The sequence below is a fragment of the Trachemys scripta genome, chromosome 19 (assembly GCF_013100865.1).
Source record: "Trachemys scripta elegans isolate TJP31775 chromosome 19, CAS_Tse_1.0, whole genome shotgun sequence".
Classification (NCBI taxonomy): domain Eukaryota; kingdom Metazoa; phylum Chordata; order Testudines; family Emydidae; genus Trachemys; species Trachemys scripta.
Window position 1 is genome coordinate 21,796,537 of NC_048316.1, and position 18,738 is coordinate 21,815,274.

At 55.7% G+C, this 18,738-nt stretch overlaps 1 protein-coding gene across 8 annotated transcripts in view; it reads left to right on the plus strand.

The window, feature by feature from the left end:
* RAP1GAP (RAP1 GTPase activating protein) overlaps positions 1-18,738 on the plus strand; it is a 179,649-nt gene that overhangs the window by 151,018 nt on the left and 9,893 nt on the right. For 7 of the 8 annotated variants that reach the window (XM_034753291.1, XM_034753284.1, XM_034753283.1 and 4 more), the window contains 3 exons: positions 1,829-1,906; positions 4,715-4,824; positions 5,509-5,622. In XM_034753291.1, the coding sequence (XP_034609182.1) occupies positions 1,829-1,906; positions 4,715-4,824; positions 5,509-5,622 (302 nt within the window). The remainder of the gene's footprint in view (positions 1-1,828; positions 1,907-4,714; positions 4,825-5,508; positions 5,623-18,738) is intronic. The other variant, XM_034753285.1, reaches the window with a different exon arrangement.

An 18,738-nucleotide genomic window follows, 5' to 3' on the forward strand; every position in this document is an offset into this window, starting at 1 on the left:
CCTGCCCTGAGCCCCGCCCCCTGCTCTGAGCCCTGTCTGCCCCATCCTGCCCTGAGCCCCGCCCTCTGCTCTGAGCCCTATCTGACCCCATCCTGCCCTGAGCCTCGCCCCCTGCTCTGAGCCCCACCTCTCTGACCTCATCCTGTCCTGAGCCCCGCCTCCTGCCCTGAGCCCCACCTATCTGACCCCATCCTGTCCTGAGCCCCGCCTCCTGCCCTGAGCCCCGCCTATCTGACCCCATCCTGCCCTGAGCCCCGCCTCCTGCTCTGAGCCCAGCCCCCTGCTCTGAGCCCTGTCTGACCCCATCCTGCCCTGAGCCCCGTCCCCTGCTCTGAGCCCCACCTCTCTGACCTCACCCTGTTCTGAGCCCAGCCACCTGCCCTGAGCCCCGTCCCCTGCTCTGAGCCCTATCTGTCTGACCCTATCCTGCCCTGAGCCCCGTCCCCTGCTCTGAGCCCCACAGCTTTAACTCCCCCATTGTGTGGCCAAGCCCGCCCGGGAGGCTGTGTGGTCCAGTAGTTAGCATAGGGGAGCTTGGAGTCGGGATTCCCAGGTTCCTTGCCCAGCTCTGTCACTGACTGGCTCTGTGACGTGGGGTGAGTCATAGCCTCGCTCTGTGCCTCAGTTTCCCCACCTGTTCCAGGGAGAGAGTGGGGGCTGTGAGGCATAGTAATCGATGCCTGTGAAATGCATGGAGATCCTGGAGGGAAGGGGCTAGGGAAGGGCCAAGCACCGGTGTCAGTCCCGGCTGGGAGTGGGAAGAGGAAGCACTAGCTTCAGGGTGGGCTGAGTTCACCTAGTCCTCAGAACCAGCCCACTGCCAAGCTCTTAGGTGCTGGCGCCATCGTGTGGCCATGCCACTGCACTGCACTTCAGCTCAGTTTACAGCTCCCTGCCCCTGTACGCGGCTCCCCCCTTGTCCAGTGGTGGCCCTAGCTCTGCTCGGTGAGGGCGACAGCCAGGCAAGGTCTGAGGGATGCATAGGATGTGCCAGCTACTGTGCATGTTGGGTAAAGGAGGGCTTGTTTGCATTAAATGGCCATGTGCCCCCAAAGGAGGATTGAGGCCCCAAAGTTGGGCAGGGAAGGAGATGGGGCTACACTCGGTGGTGTTACCGCCCTGGAATGCTGGGCTCCATGGCTGTGCTGAGCGCGGCAAAGGCCAGTCCCCCACCATGGGCTCCTGCTCCTACGGAAAGCCATGGCCACGCTGCCGTTCCTGGCAGTGACAGCAGGAGCTGAGCCCCCGGTGCCCAGGGATGGTTGGCTAGGCCTCAGGGGAGGAGAAGTGCCAGCAGTCTGGGGTTCTATCCCTAGCTTGGACACTGACTCGCGGTGTAGCCTTAGGCAAACCATGGCCTCCTCTGTGCCTCAGTTTCCCCAATTGTGAGAGATTGACCTGCCTGGGGTGGGGTGCAAAGAGGAGTTTGCTTTTGTCTGCAAAAGTTGCCCTGAGCTAGCCCCCTTCTCTTCTGTGTCATGCAGTCCTGCCCCCTTTCCCAGCTGCTCCCCACCCACCTTCATCTCTCCCCACTGTGCAAGCCCCACAACACCCCTCAGGCCTTCCCATGAGAGCTGCCAACTCCAAATCAATCATCCAGCACCAGTAGCTGCTCAGTGGGGATCCCCACCACAGATACAGTATCTCCCCACATAGCCCACCATGACACCCAAATGCGCATCCAGCGACGGGCAACTACAAGGTGCTGTTAACAAGCCCTTTGTTACGATGGTCAAGCCATTTTTTTTGCATGACTCTCTTCTCTTTTTCTCCCCCCCCTCTTCTCCCCCTCCCCCTGCTCTGCTTCTCTCCTCTGTCCGCTTGCCAGTCATTGCTTGTCCCTGGAAAAGCGCCAAGTAGGTGCGGACGTCGAGGCAGCGCCATAGGGATAGGAACCATAGAAGAGGTTGATGTCTCTCTCTCTCTCTCTCTCTCTCTCCCTGCACCCCTTTCCTCTCTGGAGCCAGCGCTGTTCTTGCGATGGGGGAGCTGGGCCGCAGTGGGGACATTGGCTGGCTGGGCCTGGCTGCCATCCCAGCATGCAGGGCAGCCCGGCTGGGCCTCTGGTGCTGCAGGGTGGTGTTTCTCTGCAGCTAAGTTCGAGGGGTCGGGTAGGGAGAGAGGCGTGTCAGCCTCCCTGGTACCTGCTGCTTTCACCCCTGCCTAGGGCGCCAAGTGGTTGGGGGCGCCAAAAAGCCCGCTCAGGGCAGGCGGTGGAGTGGAGGTAAGCTGGGACAGGGGGGCGCGGAGAGGGCTGCCTGCAGCAAGTAACGGGGTGGGGGGCGTGCAGGGGAACCGCTCCCCGCCCCAGCTCACCTCTGCTCCGCCTTCTCCCCTGAGCGCGCCGCCCCCTGCTCTAATTCTCCTCCCCTCCCAGGCTTGCCGCGCCAAACAGCTGATTGGCGCCGCAAGCCTGGGAGGCGGGAGAAGTGGAGCTGCGCCGGCGTGCTCAGGGGAGAAGGCGGAGCGGAGGTGAGCTGGGGCGAGGAGCTACCGCGGGAGGGCACCGCAGGGCGGAGGGGGGGAACTGCCACACGGGGGGCGCCTCAGGGCTGGGAGCTGCCGCAGGGGGGAGCTCTCCGGGCAGAGGGGGGGCGGGGAGCTGCCGCACGGGGGGCTCCCTGGCCTTCCCCATGGCCTCTGCCCCAACCCCGCCCCTGCTCCGCCCCAGCCCCGCCCTCACTCCCCTGAAGACTGCAGCCAGGCCTGACCCTGCACTCACCATATGGTAAGTGGAGCGACCTGGCCCCGGCCTGGTCTGCTACCCTGGCTCCCAGCCGCGCCGCCGGCGAGTGCTGGGGGCGGGGGCGGTTCCTCCCTCCCTCCCTCCTCCCCCCAAGCCAGGGAGCCAGGGGAGCAGAGCAGGCTGGGGCCCCAGGCCTCTGTGGGGGACAGGGGGCTGGCTACTTCCTGCGGGAAGTGGAGTGACCCGGCCCCAGCCTGCTCCACTCCCCTGGCACGTCTGGGAGTCAGGGGAGCGGAGCAGGCTGGGGCCGGGTCGCTCCACTTCCCACATGAAGTGGCCAGCCCCCCTCCCGCTCTTCCCCCATGGAGGCCTGGGACCAGCCCCCCACCCCACCCCCCGTGGAGCCTGGGGCGGGGCCCCACACAGCCCCTCCACAGAGGCCTGGGCCCCCTCTTTCCCCCGTGGAGTCCTGGGGCCCCACACAGCCCCCCTGCAGGGGGGCTGCGTAGGGCACCAAAATAGCTAGGGACAGCCCTGGCTCCCCAGGCCGGATGGGGGGTGCAAGGTGGAAGTTTCGCCTAGGGCGCGAAATATCCTTGCACCGGCCCTGCCAGTCTGCCAGAGCTTCCCACCATACCCACTGTGCCCCGAAGGACTGATGAATTCTCCTGCTATCCATCGGGAAGGTGTTCACAGAGCAGCGCAGCCCAGCCCCCTGCAGCGCGACAAGCCCTGGGCTGGGCCAGCGTGGCCCTGGCAGGGGAGAGTTATGCCGCGGTGTGGCTGAGCTCACCGGAGCTGAGCTGACTCCATACAAGTCTCTGGACATAGATTGCTCGGGCTAAGCCCAGTGCAGACCGCCCCCTGCCCACTGAGAAGCCAGGAGGAGGCTAGTGCCTGCAGCCCAGCCCTGCCTGTTCCCATGTGGCCCCATGCCTTCCCTTCACTTTGGCCAGGGGCTAGCAAATGTTAATTCATTGACACGACTGGGTCCCCAGCTGGGCTAGCCCCTCTGCTTGTTGTACTCTGATCTGCATAACCGGGGTCAATCCAGACTGGCCCCTGGCCTGACCCCACTGCTCCCCGCCCCGTCCCCAGCCAGTGTCGCTGGTTCCAAGGAGAGATCCAGCTATGGACACAGCCGCCGTGCATGGCCCTGCCTGAGCTGGCAGGCAGTGCAAGCCAGTGGTTAGTGCAAGGGGCATGGGAGTACAGACTCCTGTGTTCCTCTCCTGTCTGTCACATCCCCTTACTGTGCCTCAGTTTCCCCACCTCTACAAGGGGGGTGACGGTACCTTCCTCACAGGGCTTCAGTCCAGTCCGTGCAGTACTTGGAGATCCTCAGGTGAAAGGTGCCAGAGGTGGGTGCAGGGCTTTGCAAAGGGCCGTGACTGCTTCAAGCTGTGCTGGAGTGCCCCACAGGCATGGGTCACCTCTCCCCATGTCAGGATGCCCGGCTGAGAGGCCACGCTCCAGCCCCTCTGGCATGGTGCAGGCACCCCAGCAGTGCCCCTCCAATGCTGAGCATTCTCTGGTTGGACAGATGCTCACTCCCCCATAGCATCAGGCTCTCAGACCCCATCAGCCCTGCCCAGCCCCAATCTCTGCCCCATGGCTAGCAGCTGGCACCATGTAATGGGGCAGAGTCATCGCCGAATTCCTCCTCTCCACCCAGCCCCCTGGCGCTCTGATGGGGCTCCAGCTGGAGGAGGCCCTGAGCCCAATGCCCAGCATTGGTGGCACACAGGGCTCCCTAGTGGGAGATGTGTGTGAGCAGTAACCCATGGGACCCAGCTAAGCAGGGGACTCCGGTGCTCTGGCGAACGCTGTAGAGGGAGCAGCCCTCAGGATGGGGGCACCTGCCCATTGCTGGGTTGGCTCCAGCTCCAATTTGGTTTTGCCCTTGGTCCAAGTCCAACCCCCCCCGGCCCCAGCGTGGGCCCCTGTGGAGGGGGGAAGGTGGCAGTGCCCCGCGGGGAGTCAGGGCTTCCCAGGACTGTCTGGCTGATGGGATCAAATCTTTTCCAGTCGCTGATTGTTCCTGGGAAGAGCCCGACACGGAAGAAATCTGGCCCCTTCAGCCCCCGGAGGAGCAGCGCCATCGGCATCGAGAACATCCAGGAGGTGCAGGAGAAAAGGTGGGTGAAGCCATGGCAGGGGAGGAGCGGGGGCACCAAGACCTGCAAGAGAGAGCACCAGCTCCATTCACCCCCCCACCCCCAGGAAGAGACAGCTGGGGCCCGCCTGCCCTGCCCCAGCCCCGTTGTGCTGCACCCGTGCCAATGGGAGGCAGCCTGCTGAGTGACAGGGCACAGCAGGGGCAAGGAGCAGAGCCCCAAGCAGTGATGGGGAGGAGGAGGGAGGGGCCACCCCAGTGAGCACAGAGAACCTCCCCCGTGGCACCTCACTACGCGGCTCTGACTCTCCAAGGCTTCTCCCAGCAGATACGCCTGGCCCCTGGTTAGACTGCCAGGGGCGGGGCGGGCTGGGCATGTGCTCTCCCCATGAGGGCAGCTTCCCGCAATTCACCCTGATTTCAGCCTGGCTTAGACCCCAAGGGAGTGGGGATGCTGCCAAGCAGCAGTAGCTCCCACACTGCCAGGCCCAGGCCAACCTGGCCACCCCGGGGTTTGCCCTGCACCACGGCTGGCACTGAGCTCAGGGGAGACCAGGACAGGGACACCAGTCACCAATCCAGCCCTGCCGTGCTATGAGCTGGAAAATCTTGGTGCCCCCGGGAGGCAGCTGGAGCTGAGAGCTGCCCAGCAGTGAGCATGGCTCCTCCTGCCCTGGTCCAAGCATGTCACTGGTGCCTCTCATAGGGAGAACCCAGCAGGCCCCCAGAAGACGCCTGACAGCGGCCACGTGTCCCAGGAGCCCAAGTCGGAGAACTCATCCAACCAGAGCTCTCCAGAGATGCCCACCACGAAGAACAAGTCAGTTCCTCCTTGGCCCAGGGCTGGGATTCCCAGGGAGCCACATGGGCTGTCAGCAGGGAGCAAGATACACGTGGGCAAAATCTACCAGAGCATTTCCCACGCGGAGGCGCTGGGCCGGGGGGCAGAGGGTCCTTTTCACTTGATCTGCACTCATTTGCTGTACTCTGAAAATGCCCATCAGAGGGTGGTCCAGCTCCAGCCCCGCCGCAGGGCTCTGGGCACCCATGGGTGGGACCAGGGAAAGAGACTTATCCAGGGGCAGCCAGTGAGGGGTCTGAGTTCCCTGTCTCTCCAAGGGTGGGGGAGGGAGAGGATGGGACATGTTGGAGGGTGCTGTGTCTCTCTGCTCTGTGTCTCAGGGGGAGAGTTTAGGGGGGTGCTGTGTCTCACTGCCCTGTGTCTCGGGGTGGGGGCATAGAGGGTGCTGGGTCTCACAGCCCAGTGTCTCAGGTGGGTGTAGGGGGTGTCTTGGAGGTAGGTTAGGGGGGTGCTGGGTCTCACTGCCTGTGTCTCAGGGTGGTACGGGGGGGGGCTGGGTCTCACTGCCCTGTGTCTCAGGGGGGGGGGTTGGGGGGTGCTGGGTCTCACTGCCCTGTGCCTCTTGGGGGGAGGGATAGCTCAGTGGTTTGAGCATTGGCCTGATAAACCCAGGTTTGTGAGTTCAATCCTTGAGGGGGCCACTTGGGGATCTGGGGCAAAATCAGTACTTGGTCCTGCTAGTGAAGGCAGGGGGCTGGACTCGATGACCTTTCAAGGTCCCTTCCAGTTCTAGGAGATGGGATATAAAAAAAAAAAGGGGGTGGGGTGCTGGGTCTCACTGCCCTGTGTCTCGGGGTGGGGACATAGGGGGTGCTGAGTCTCACAGCCCAGTGTCTCAGGTGGGTGTAGGGGGTGTCTTGGAGGTGGGTTAGGAGGGTGCTGGGTCTCAGTACCCTGTATCTCGGAGGGTCACGGAGCGGGTGCTGTGTCTCACAGCCCAGGGTCTCGGGGGGGAGAGTTTAGGGGAGTGCTGGGTCTGACTGACCTCTCTCTTGGAGGGGCACGGGGGGTGTGGGGTCTGACTGCCCTGTGTCTTGGTGGGGAGTTTTGGGGGGTCCTGAATCTCACTGCCGTGTGTCTTGGGGGGCGCAGGGGGGTGCTGGGTCTCAGTGTCTTGGATGGGGGGGCCACGGAGTGTCACGGAGTCACCAGGGCGATGCTCTGGAACTATTCCCTACAAAGCCAGTAAGGACTCTGGGGGAGCCTCCTCTCTCTGTCTCCAGGGCAAGAAGCTTACACAGCTTCGACCTTCCTGGGTCTGACCTCAGAGCATTCAGCATCCTCTGCCCCACAGTGTACTTCCCACAGCAAGTCCGCCCAGGCTGGGCTCCTGGGGAAGCCAGAGGGCCCTGCACCCCAACTCCACAGTCAGCAGTGACTCTCAGCCAGCCGGTAAAACAGGTTTATTAGTCAACAGGAACACAGGGTAGGGCAGATCTTGTTAGCCCAGAAATCAGTGACTTTCAGCCAAGTCCATCTTGCGCGGAGGGGAGCCCAGAGCCAGGGCTCTGGTCCTCCCCCTGAGTCCCAAGCCAGCCCACACTTCTAACTGCCTGGACCTACCCTGCCCGCTCCTCCTCCTCAGGCCTTTGTCTCACTTCCCAGGCCAAGAGTCACCTGGTGGCGTCCCCCTCCTGGGTCTCAGGTTACGAAGGGGTGGCCAGAGCATACATGCAGGGAGCTGGAGAAACCCCTGCAAAAGTTACACAAGCTTAATCCCACCACCTAGACATTGGTGCAATACACAGGGAAACTGAGGCACACACAGCATTCATGCAAAACTGTAAGACTCACATACAACATAACAAGGGGAAATTTTGTCACATCTCTCCCCGCTTCAAGACCAAACTGAGCGAGGTCACTTTAGCCAGTGACCTGGGGAAGTTCAGGTCTCCCTCTCCGGAAGATAGCATCAACTATAACATTTGCACTCTCCTTAACGTGGACCACCTCCCTCTCATAATCCTGGTAGGACAGACTTCACCTCAGGAGCTTGGCATTGGCCCCTCTCATCTGGTGCAGCCACGGCAGGGTGAATGGTCCGAGTAAACAGCGAAGCGCCGCCCAAATAGATCCAGCTGCAACCTTTTAGGAGCCCACTCCATGGCCAGGCACTGCTTCTCGATGGCTGCCTAGCCCTGCTCCTGGGACAGCAGCTTCCTGCTTAGGAATATGATGTGGTGTTTCCCCCCCCTTTGCATTGTGTGGGGAATCGGTGAACACCATAAAGGTCTTGTCAAAGTCTGGGTTTCCCAGCACCGGGCCCTTGACATTGGATAAAAGAACTACTAGAGCCTCCCCTGGGATAGTGCTTGGGGTGTGCTATAGACCGCCGGGATCTAGCCTGGATATGGACAGAGAACTATTTAATGTTTTTAGGGAAGGAAATACTAATAGGAACTGTGTAATCATGGGAGACTTTAACTTCCCAGATATAGATTGGGGAACAAATGCTAGTAACAATAATAGGGCTCAGATGTTCCTAGACGTGCTAGCTGATGAATTCCTTCATCAAGTAGTTGCTGAACCGACGAGGGGGGAGGCCATTTTAGATTTGGTTTTGGTGAGTAGTGAGGACCTCGTTGAGGAAATGGTTATAGGGGACAACCTTGGCTCGAGTGATCATGAGCTAATTCAGTTTAAACTAAATGGAAAGATTAACAGAATTAAATCGGAGACTAAGGTTTACGGTTTCAAAAGGGCTAACTTTAATAAATTAAGGGGACTAGTTAGGGAAGTGGATTGGACTAACATATTTAGGGATCTAAAGGCGGAAGGTGCCTGGGATTATTTCAAGTTGAAGTTGCAGGAGCTGTCGGAGGCCTGTATCCCGAGAAAGGGAAAACAGTTCGCAGCCAGGAGATTTAGACCGAGCTGGAAGAGCAAGCATCTCAGAGGGATCATTAAGAAAAAACAAAAAGCGTACAGGGAGTGGAAGATGGGAGGGATCAGCAAAGAAACCTACCTTATTGAGGTCAGAGCATGTAGAGATGGAGTGAGAAAGGCCAAAAGCCGTGTAGAGTTGGACCTTGCGAGGGGAATTAAAACCAATAGTAAGAGCTTTTATAGCCATATAAATAGGAAGAAAACAAAGAAAGAAGAAGTGGGAGCACTTAAGACTGTAGATGGAGTGGAGATTAAGGATAATCTAGGCATGGCACAATATCTAAATGAATATTTTGCATCGGTATTTAATGAGGCTAATGAAAGGCTGAGGAATAGTAGAAGCGAGACGGATGGGAATAAAGGAGTGGGGATTGACATTACCATATCCGAGGTAGAAGCCAAACTCGAACAGCTTAACGGGACTAAATCGGGCAGATCGGATGATCTTCATCCGAGAATATTAAAGGAACTGGCGCAAGAAATTGCAAGCCCGTTAGCGATAATTTTGAATGAATCTGTAAACTCGGGGGTGGTACCATTTGACTGGAGAATAGCTAATGTGGTTCCTATTTTCAAGAAGGGGAAAAAAGGTGACCCAGGTAACTACAGGCCTGTTAGTTTAACATCTGTAATATGCAAGGTCTTGGAAACAATTTTGAAGGAGAAAGTAGTTAAGGACCTTGAGGACAATGCCAATTGGGACAAATTACAACATGGTTTTACGAAAGGTAGATTGTGCCAAACCAACCTGATCTCCTTCTTTGAGAAAGTAACAGATTATTTAGATAAAGGAAATGCGGTGGATCTAATATACCTCAATTTCAGTAAAGCGTTTGATACGGTACCACATGAGGAATTATTGGTTAAATTGGAAAAGATGGAGATCGGTATGAAAATCCAGAGGTGGATAAAGAACTGGTTAAAGGGGAGCCTGCAGCGGGTCGTACTGAAAGGTGAACTGTCAGGTTGGAGGGAGGTTACCAGTGGAGTTCCTCGAGGTTCGGTTTTGGGTCCGATTTTATTTAATCTATTCATTACTGACCTCGGAACCAAATGTAGGAGTGGGCTGATAAAGTTTGCGGATGACACAAAGCTGGGAGGTATTGCCAATTCGGAGAAGGATCGGGATATCCTGCAGGGAGATTTGGATGACTTGTAAACTGGAGTAATAGTAATAGGATGAAATTTAATAGTGAGAAGTGTAAGGTTATGCATTTAGGGATAAATAACAAGAATTTTAGTTATAAGCTGGGGACACATCGGTTGGAAGTAACAGAGAAGGAGAAGGACCTCGGAGTCCTGGTAGACCGCAGGATGACTATGAGTCGACAATGTGACGTGGCCGTGAAAAAAGCCAATGCGGTCTTGGGATGCATTAGGCGAGGTATTTCTAGTAGGGATAAGGAGGTGCTGGTTCCGTTATACAAGGCACTGGTGAGACCTCATTTGGAGTACTGTGTGCAGTTCTGGTCTCCCATGTTTAAAAAGGATGAAATCAAACTGGAACGGGTACAGAGAAGGGCCACTAGGATGATCTGAGGAATGGAAAATCTGTCGTGTGAAAGGAGACTCGAGGAGCTCGGTTTGTTTACCTTAACCAAAAGAAGGCTGAGGGGGGATATGATTGCTCTCTTTAAATATATCAGAGGGATAAATACCAGGGAGGGAGAGGAATTATTTCAGCTCAGTACTAATGTGGACACGAGAACGAATGGATATAAACTGGCCGTCGGGAAGTTTAGGCTTGAAATTAGACGAAGGTTTCTAACCATCAGAGGGGTGAAGTTTTGGAACAGCCTTCTGAGGGAAACAGTGGGGGTGAAAGACCTCTCTGGCTTTAAGATTAAGCTTGATAAGTTTATGGAGGGGAGGGTTTGATGGGATAAAGTGATTTTAGTCAATAGGTCAATAATGTGCCATTGCTGGTAATTAGCAACAATGGTCAATGATGGGATATTAAAAGTTACTAAAGAAAACTTTTTCCAGAGGGTCTGGCTAGAGAATCTTGCCTGCATGCTCGGGGTTCAGCTGATCGCCATATTTTCCTGCAGGGTAGATTGGCAGAGGCCCTGGAGGTTTTTCGCCTTCCTCTGCAGCATGGGGCAGGGGTCGCTTGCTGGAGGATTCTCAGCGATTTGAAGTCTTTAAATCATGATTTGGGGACTTCAACAGCTGAGTCAAGGGAGAGAATTCTTCCAGGAGTGGGTGGGTCAGCTTTTGTGGCCCGCATCATGCGGGAGGTCAGACTAGATGATCATAATGGTCCCTTCTGACCTTAGAGTCTATGAGTCTATGAATCCTCCTCCAGCGTGCAGAGAGCCCTCTGGCACTGCCCAGTCCAGACCAGCTTATCTGGCTTACCTTTCTTGCATAGCTCAGTGATGGGAGCTGACACAGAGCTAACATGGGGCATAAACCTCCAGGAGTGCTCCGCCATCCTAATAAAGGCCTGGGCCTGTTTCTTAGTCTGGGGAGCAAGCCAGTCTCTGATTGCCCCCACTTTGGCTGGCTCTGGCTTTAGGCAGCCGGTCCCCACCTTGTGGTCCAGGTACGACACCTCTGCCATCCCCACCTTGCACATCCCAGCTTTTACAGTCAGCCTTGCATCCAGGAGGCGACCCAGCCACCTCTTCACCTGGGACACCTGGTCCTCCCAGGTCTGGCTAATGGCACAAATATCATCAATGTACGCAAGGGTAAAATTATCCATCCCCCTCAGTAACTGATCCACCTGGCGTTGGTAGGTGACCGGTGCCTCCTTGAGGCCGAAAGGTAGGACTAGGGACTTGTACAGCCCCTAAGGGGTGACAAAAGCAGGTTTCAACCTGGCATCTGTGTCATGGAGTCCCCAGGCGATGCTCTGGAACTGCTCCCCACAAAACCAGTGAGGACTTTGGGGAGCCTCCTCTCCCCCGGAGTAGACTGTCTTCAGGGCAAGAAGCTCACACGGCTTCACCTCCTGGGTCTCTCCTGGGAGCATTCAGCATATGCCCCTCCGTGCGCTTCCCACAGCGAGTCCGCCCCGGCGGGGTCCTAGGGAAGCCAGAAGGTCCTTCACGCACCCCCACTTCGCAGTCAGACATGACTCTCAGCCAGCCAGTAAAACAGAGGTTTATTAGATGACAGGACCTCGGTCTAAAACAGAGCTTGTAGGTACAAAGAACCAGACCCCTCAGCCGGATCCATCCTGGGGTCCCGTGAGCCAGACACCCCCATCTTCTGCCCTCACTCCTAGTCCCCAGCCAGCTCCAAACTGAAACCTCCTCCCCCAGGCCCCTCCTCCTCTCGGCTTTGTCTCTTTCCCTGGCCAGGAGGTCACCTGATCTCTTTGTTCACCTTTAGCTATCCCCTTGCAAGGGGGGAAGGGCCCTGGCCATTTGTTACTAGGAGACAGAGGGTAGGTGATTTATGCACACTGGCCTTTATCCCACCACCTAGAGACTTAATAAATGCACAGGGGAATGCATAGGGGAAACTGAGGCACCCACACAGTATTAGGGGAAACATTAAGAACAGTCCCACTTCGTCACAATCTGCGAGTAACCTTTGGTGAAATCCCTGGTCATGGGGTACCAAGTCCCCCCCCAACTTGTCTAGGATCTCATCAGGCCTCAATATGGGCAGACATGGTGATGGCCTTGAGCTTCCGATAGGCCACACAGAATCGGCCCATCTTTCCTGGGGACTACGGGAGAGGCCCCCGGGAGAGGTCCCCGGGGCTGGTGGATCACCCCTAAAGCCAGCATGTCTCTGACTTCTCCCTCCTGGGCCTGGGCTGTGTTCCCCGTTACTCTGAATGGGGAACACCTGATGGGAGGACCGGCTCCCATTTCCACCCAGTGGACAGCTCGGTTAGTGAGCCCAGGCTGGTTAGAAAACAGCTGTGGGTACGAATGCAGCACCTCTCTGATCTCTGCCTGCTGGGCAGGGGTTAGCTGGTCAGAGAGGGGAACTGATTCCAGCAAGGGGCCAGCTCTGGTTTCAGGGACCACACACGGCCAGTACCAGCCTCTCCCTGTCACAGTACAGCTCCATCATGTTGACCTTGTTCCCTGGTGGCTGTGAGCCCGATTGGGCAGTTCCATCACATTGTTCTTCTCATTCACCTGCTGGATGACCTTGAAGGGCCCGTCCCAGGCAGCTTGCAGCTTATTCTTTCTCACCGGGGCGAGACCCATCACCTGCTCCCAGTGCCTCCCTGGGGCCCTGGCTCGGTGCTCCCAGTGCCTCCCTGGGGCCCTGGCTAGGTTCTCCCTGGCCAGACCCATGAGCTCAGCGAGCTTTTCCCAGAAAGTCAGTACATACTCCACCACTGATTCTCCATCGGGAGTGGCCTTCCCTCCCATCTGTCCCTCACCAAGTCCAGGGCCACCTTCTGAAAAGGCTCATCTATGACAGACAGGTGTCCCAAGGCTGCTTTACCCTTGTCCCAGGCCATTTGCACCCTCTGGACAAGGCAGCCCTGGTTGGCAGCTGTCCCCCCTGGCTGTGGTTCCCCACACTCAGCTGGGGTCTCTGATCCCCCTGGGCTCAGCTCTGCCCCTGCTGTCCCAGTGAGGGCAAGGCAGGAAGCCCGCTGCTTTGCTCACAGCATCAGAGCCAGCGTGAGCCACCTCCCCCGTGTGCAGGGGGGCAGGGAGCATCTCTCTGTCCCACTCAGCTCCAGGGCTCTGGTTACAGACAGGCGGGTGGTCAAGAAAGCAAACAGGAGGTTAGGAATCATTAAAAAGGAGATAGAGAATAAAAAGGAAACTATATTATTGCCCTTATATAAATCGATGGTACACCCACATCTCGAATACTGCGTACAGATGTGGTGTCCTCATCTCAAAAAAGATATACTGGCACTAGAAAAGTTTCAGAGAAGGGCAACTAAAATGATTAAGGGTTTGGAACGGGTCCCATATGAGGAGAGATTAAAGAGGCTAGGACTTTTCAGCTTGGAAAAGAGGAGACTAAGGGGGGATATGATAAAGGTATATAAAATCATGAGTGATGTGGAGAAAGTAGATAAGGAAAAGTTATTTACTTAGTCCCATAATACAAGAACTAGAGGTCACCAAATGAAATTAATAGGCAGCAGGTTTAAAACAAATACAAGGAAGTTCTTCTTCACGCAGCGCACAGTCAACTTGTGGAACTCCTTACCTGAGGAGGTTGGGAAGGCTAGGACTATAACAGGGTTTAAAAGAGAACTGGATAAATTCATGGAGGTTAAGTCCATTAATGGCTATTAGCCAGGACGGGTAAGGAATGGTGTCCCTAGCCTCTGTTTGTTAGAGGGTGGAGATGGATGGCAGGAGAGAGATCACTTGATCATTACCTCTTAGGTTCACTTCCTCTGGGGCACCTGGCATTGGCCACTGTCGGTAGACAGGATACTGGGCTAGATGGACCTTTGGTCTGACCCAGTACGGCCGTTCTTATGTATCCTGAGCCTAGCTGCTCCTTTCCACAGCCAGCAGGTCATTTGCATTTTCACTGACCACTTCAGTCTCAGCCAATTGGTTCCCTGGATTCAAATTCAAATCCTCAGCCATTTCAGGAGCAGGGCCTGGATCCTGTCCCAAATAGATACAGTTACCCCCCAACAGGACTTCACAGCTGATATCTTGGAGAACCCCAACTACCAGCCAGCCTGGCCCCTCCTGGGTCTGCACAGGGATCTGGGCCATAGGCAGGGCGAGGGGCTTCCTCCCTGGGACCTTCACCCACGTCACAAGCCCTGCAGCATCTGGTGAAGCTGCACTATCTGGGGCCTGACAACAGTTCTCTATGTCCCAGGATCTCACCACCCCAGGAATGTCTGCCACCCCGCCCATCTGACTAAACAGCTCTATGGCCTTGGGACCCAGGAAGGGGACTAGCCTTTCCTGTCTCTCATGGTCCCCTGACTCCTTCGATCTCAGCTCCAATTCCATCCATCTCAGATCTACCGATGGGGAACCCAGTGGAGACCCCCCTGCTGGTCAGGGACACGGGTCTCCAGGACACTAGGCTGCTCCCAGCCTATCTTGTGGCCCCAGCTGGGTTAGGAACCGGCTCCTTAAAGCGATCCTCGTCTTCCAACTGAGCAATCAGCTGTGCCTTAATGAGCTTTCCAATACACAGCCCCCTCTCTCTGCACAGCTCTACAATGTCCTTCTTAAAGAGATGGTTATAGACCATCTCCACACTGTTCCCAAGTGGTCACAGACTCACAGGCCTGTGCCCTGGGAGGAACCTGTGACGTTGTGCAGTCTATACGGTTTTATAAAAAATGGTAATGAGTGAATATTATGTAACTGGAATATGCTTCATGCAAAAGGTCTCTTGTAAGGTATCATTACAAAGCTTATAATCTACTGAGTGTGATCTTCCTATTTGTATAAATGTACCACTCTTGTATCTGGAACTAGAAATATGAAATATAACTCTGAGGGCCTATTGTAATTATGCAAAGTGGTTTGGAATCTTGATGACTCCCATTAACCAGGACCATTGTCTGCAGGTGGCTGTGTTTACCTGTAAGTCTTCCTGTATATGTGTGAGCTGGCAAGTGGGCAATGAAGTCTTGCAGTGACATGTGATCATGTCACCTGAACTGGAATCCACCTTTAACCTGGTGCTTTTCCAGTGAGGTGGGGTGGAAACCCAGGGAGACAAAGGATTCCCGCCTTATGCAAAAGATATATAAAGGGGTGGAAGAGAACAGAGAAGGAGAGGAGCCATCATGAAGAATCCCCTACCTATCACCTGAGCTGGAACAAGAGCTGTGCCAGGGGAAAGAATTGTGCCCAGGCCTGGAAGGTGTCCAGTCTGAGAAAAAACTTACTGAAGCATCTCTGAGGGTGAAATTATCTGTATTCAGTTTGATTAGACATTTTATTTTATTTTGCTTGGTGACTTACTTTATTCTGTCTGTTACTACACCTCTACCCCGATATAACGCGACCCGATATAACACGAATTTGGATATAACGCGGCAAAGCAGTGCTTGGGGGAGAGGGGGCTGTGCACTCCTGTGGATCAAAGCAAGTGGTAAGATTTTCTGGCTCCCGAGGACAGTGTTATATCGGGGTAGAGGTGTACTTGGAATCACTTAAACAGGGCCGGCTCCAAGTTTTTTGCCGCCCCAAGCAGAAACAATTTCCCGTGCCCCCCTGGCTCCGCCCCAACTCCGCCCCTTCCCTGCTCCATTCCAACCCCTTCCCCAAATCCCTGGCCCCGCCTCCTCCCCTGGGCGCGCCACATTTCCCCTCCTACCCCTCCCTCCCAGGCTTGCCGCAAAACAGCTGATTCGCTCAGCAAACCTGGAAGGGAGGGGGGAGAAGCGGAGCGGCAGTGCTCTCGGGGGAGCAGGCGGCAGTGGAGCGGAGGTGAGCTGGCGGGGGGAGCAGTTTCTCTGCCCCCCCCCCCCGGGGTCACTTCCTGCGGCCCTCCCCGCACCCCCCACACACACGCCACAGCTCATTTCCGCTCAGGGCCAGCTCCCGGCTTTTTGCGCCCCATGCAAAAAAAAAAAAAAAGGAGCCGGAGTGCCGCCCCTTGGAAAGTGCCGCCCCAAGCACATGCTTGGAGCGCTGGTGCCTAGAGCCGGCCCTGCACTTAAATCCGACTTTGAGTTAATTAATAAGTCAAAAGTGATTTTATTAAATACAGAGTATGTATTAATACCTGGGGGAGCAAACAACTGTGCATATCTCTCAGTGTTATAGAGGGCGAACAATTTATGAGTTTACCCTGCATAAGCTTTATACAGAGTAAAACGGGTTTATTTGGGTTTAGACCCCATTGGGAGTTGGGCATCTGAATGCTAAAGACAAGCACACTTCTGTGAGCTGTTTTCAGGTAAACTTGCAGCTCTGGGGCAAGTAATTCAGACCCTGGGTCTTTGTTGGAGCAGACGGGAGTGTCTGGCTCAGCAAGACAGGGTGCTGGAGTCCTGAGCTGGCAGGGAAAACAGGAGCAGAGGTAGTCTTGGCATATCAGTTGGCAGCTCCCAGGGGGGTTTCTGTGATCCAACCCATCACAGAACCCCTTCAGTGCAACAGCCTTATCGGGGGTCCACTCTCTCTCGGGGTTGAGCCGTAGGCTCCTCCACCTCCTGGAACCGCACCTCTCTGAGCCTTCAGCATGCCTGCCCCTCCTCCTCCCCCCCGCCTCCCCGGAGCATCGCTTATTATAAACTTTCAAAAATGAATATAGTAGTGTAAAAAAAAATTGGGGGGCACCGCTTTTTGGCACCCCCAAATCTTGGCAACCTAGGCGGCTGCCTAGTTCACCTAGCAGTTACACCGGCCCTGCCTGTCCCTCAGACTCTCAGGCCTCTGCTCTCTCAGCTCCCCACTATCCCTGGGAGGAACCCCTTCAGTGCGACAGCCCATCTCGGGGGTCCACCTCTCTCGGGGTTAAGCCTCCGCCTGGAACCGCACCTTTTGGAGCCTCCAGCATGCACGTCTCTTGCTAATCCCCCTTCGTTTTACTGTTCTCCAGTCACTTACTGCAGGATGCTGTCCAGGGGGTGCAGTTTATCCCACCACTGCCACCGGTTGTCACGGAGTCACCAGGGCGATGCTCTGGAACTATTCCCTAGGAAGCCAGTAAGGACTCTGGGGGAGCCTCCTCTCTCTGTCTCCGGGGCAAGAAGCTTACACAGCTTCGACCTTCCCGGGTCTGACCTCGGAGCATTCAGCATCCTCTGCCCCACAGTGTACTTCCCACAGCAAGTCCGCCCAGGCTGGGCTCCTGGGGAAGCCAGAGGGCCCTGCACCCCAACTCCACAGTCAGCAGTGACTCTCAGCCAGCCGGTAAAACAGAAGGTTTATTAGTCAACAGGAACACAGCGTAGGGCAGAACTTGTTAGCACAGAAATCAGTGACTTTCAGCCAAGTCCATCTCCGGGGGAGGGGATCCCAGAGCCAGGGCGCTGGTCCTCCCCCTGAGTCCCAAGCCAGCCCACGCTTCTAACTGCCTGGCCCCTACTCTGCCCGCTCCTCCTCCTCGGGCCTTTGTCTCGCTTCCCGGGCCAAGAGTCACCTGGTTGCATCCCCCTCCTGGGTCTCAGGTTATGAAGGAGTGGCCAGAGCATACATGCAGGCAGATGGAGCAACCCCCGCAAAAGTCACACAGGCTTAATTCCCTGTGTATTGCACCAATGTCTAGGTGTGTATACACAGGGAAACTGAGGCACACAGCATCCATGCAAAACAGTATTATAGAATCATTGAATCTCAGGGTCGGAAGGGACCTCAGGAGGTCATCTAGTCCAACCCCCTGCTCAAAGCAGGACCAACACTAACTAAATTATCCCAGGGCTTCATCAAGTCTGACCTTAAAAACCTCTAAGGAAGGAGATTGCACCCCTCCCTAGGTAACCCATTCCAGTGCTTCACCACCCTCCTAGTGAAAAAGTTTTTCCTAATATCCAACCTAAACCTCCCCCATTGCAACTTGAGACTGTTACTCCTTGTTCTGTCGTCTGCTACCACTGAGAACAGTCTAGATCCATCCTCTTTGGAACCCCCTTTCAGGTAGTTGAAAGCAGCTATCAAATCCCCCCTCATTCTTCTCTTCTGCAGACTAAATAATCCCAGTTCCCTCAGCCTCTCCTCATAAATCGTGTGCTCCAGCCTCCTAATCATTTTTGTTGCCCTCCGCTGGACTCTTTCCAATTTTTCCACATCCTTCACGTCCCTCGATCTGCTGGCAATGCCCCTACTTATACAGCCCAAAATGCCATTAGCCTTCTTGGCAACAAGGGCACACTGTTGACTCATATCCAGCTTCTCGTCCACTGTAACCCCTAGGTCATAGAATCATAGACTATCAGGATTGGAAGGGACCTCAAGAGGTCATCTAGTCCAACCCCCTGCTCAAAGCAGGACCAATTCCCAACTAAATCATCCCAGCCAGGGCTTTGTCAATCCGGGCCTTAAAAACCTCCAAGGAAGGAGATTCCACCACCTCCCTAGGTAATGCATTCCAGTGCTTCACTACCCTCCTAGTGAAATAGTGTTTCCTAATATCCAACCTGGACCTCCCCCATTGCAACTTGAGACCATTGCTCCTTGTTCTGTCATCTGCCACCACTGAGAACAGCCGAGCTCCATCCTCTTTGGAACCCCCCGTTCAGGTAGTTGAAGGCTGCTATCATATCCCCCCTCATTCTTCTCTTCTGGAGACTAAACAATCCCAGTTCCCTCAGCC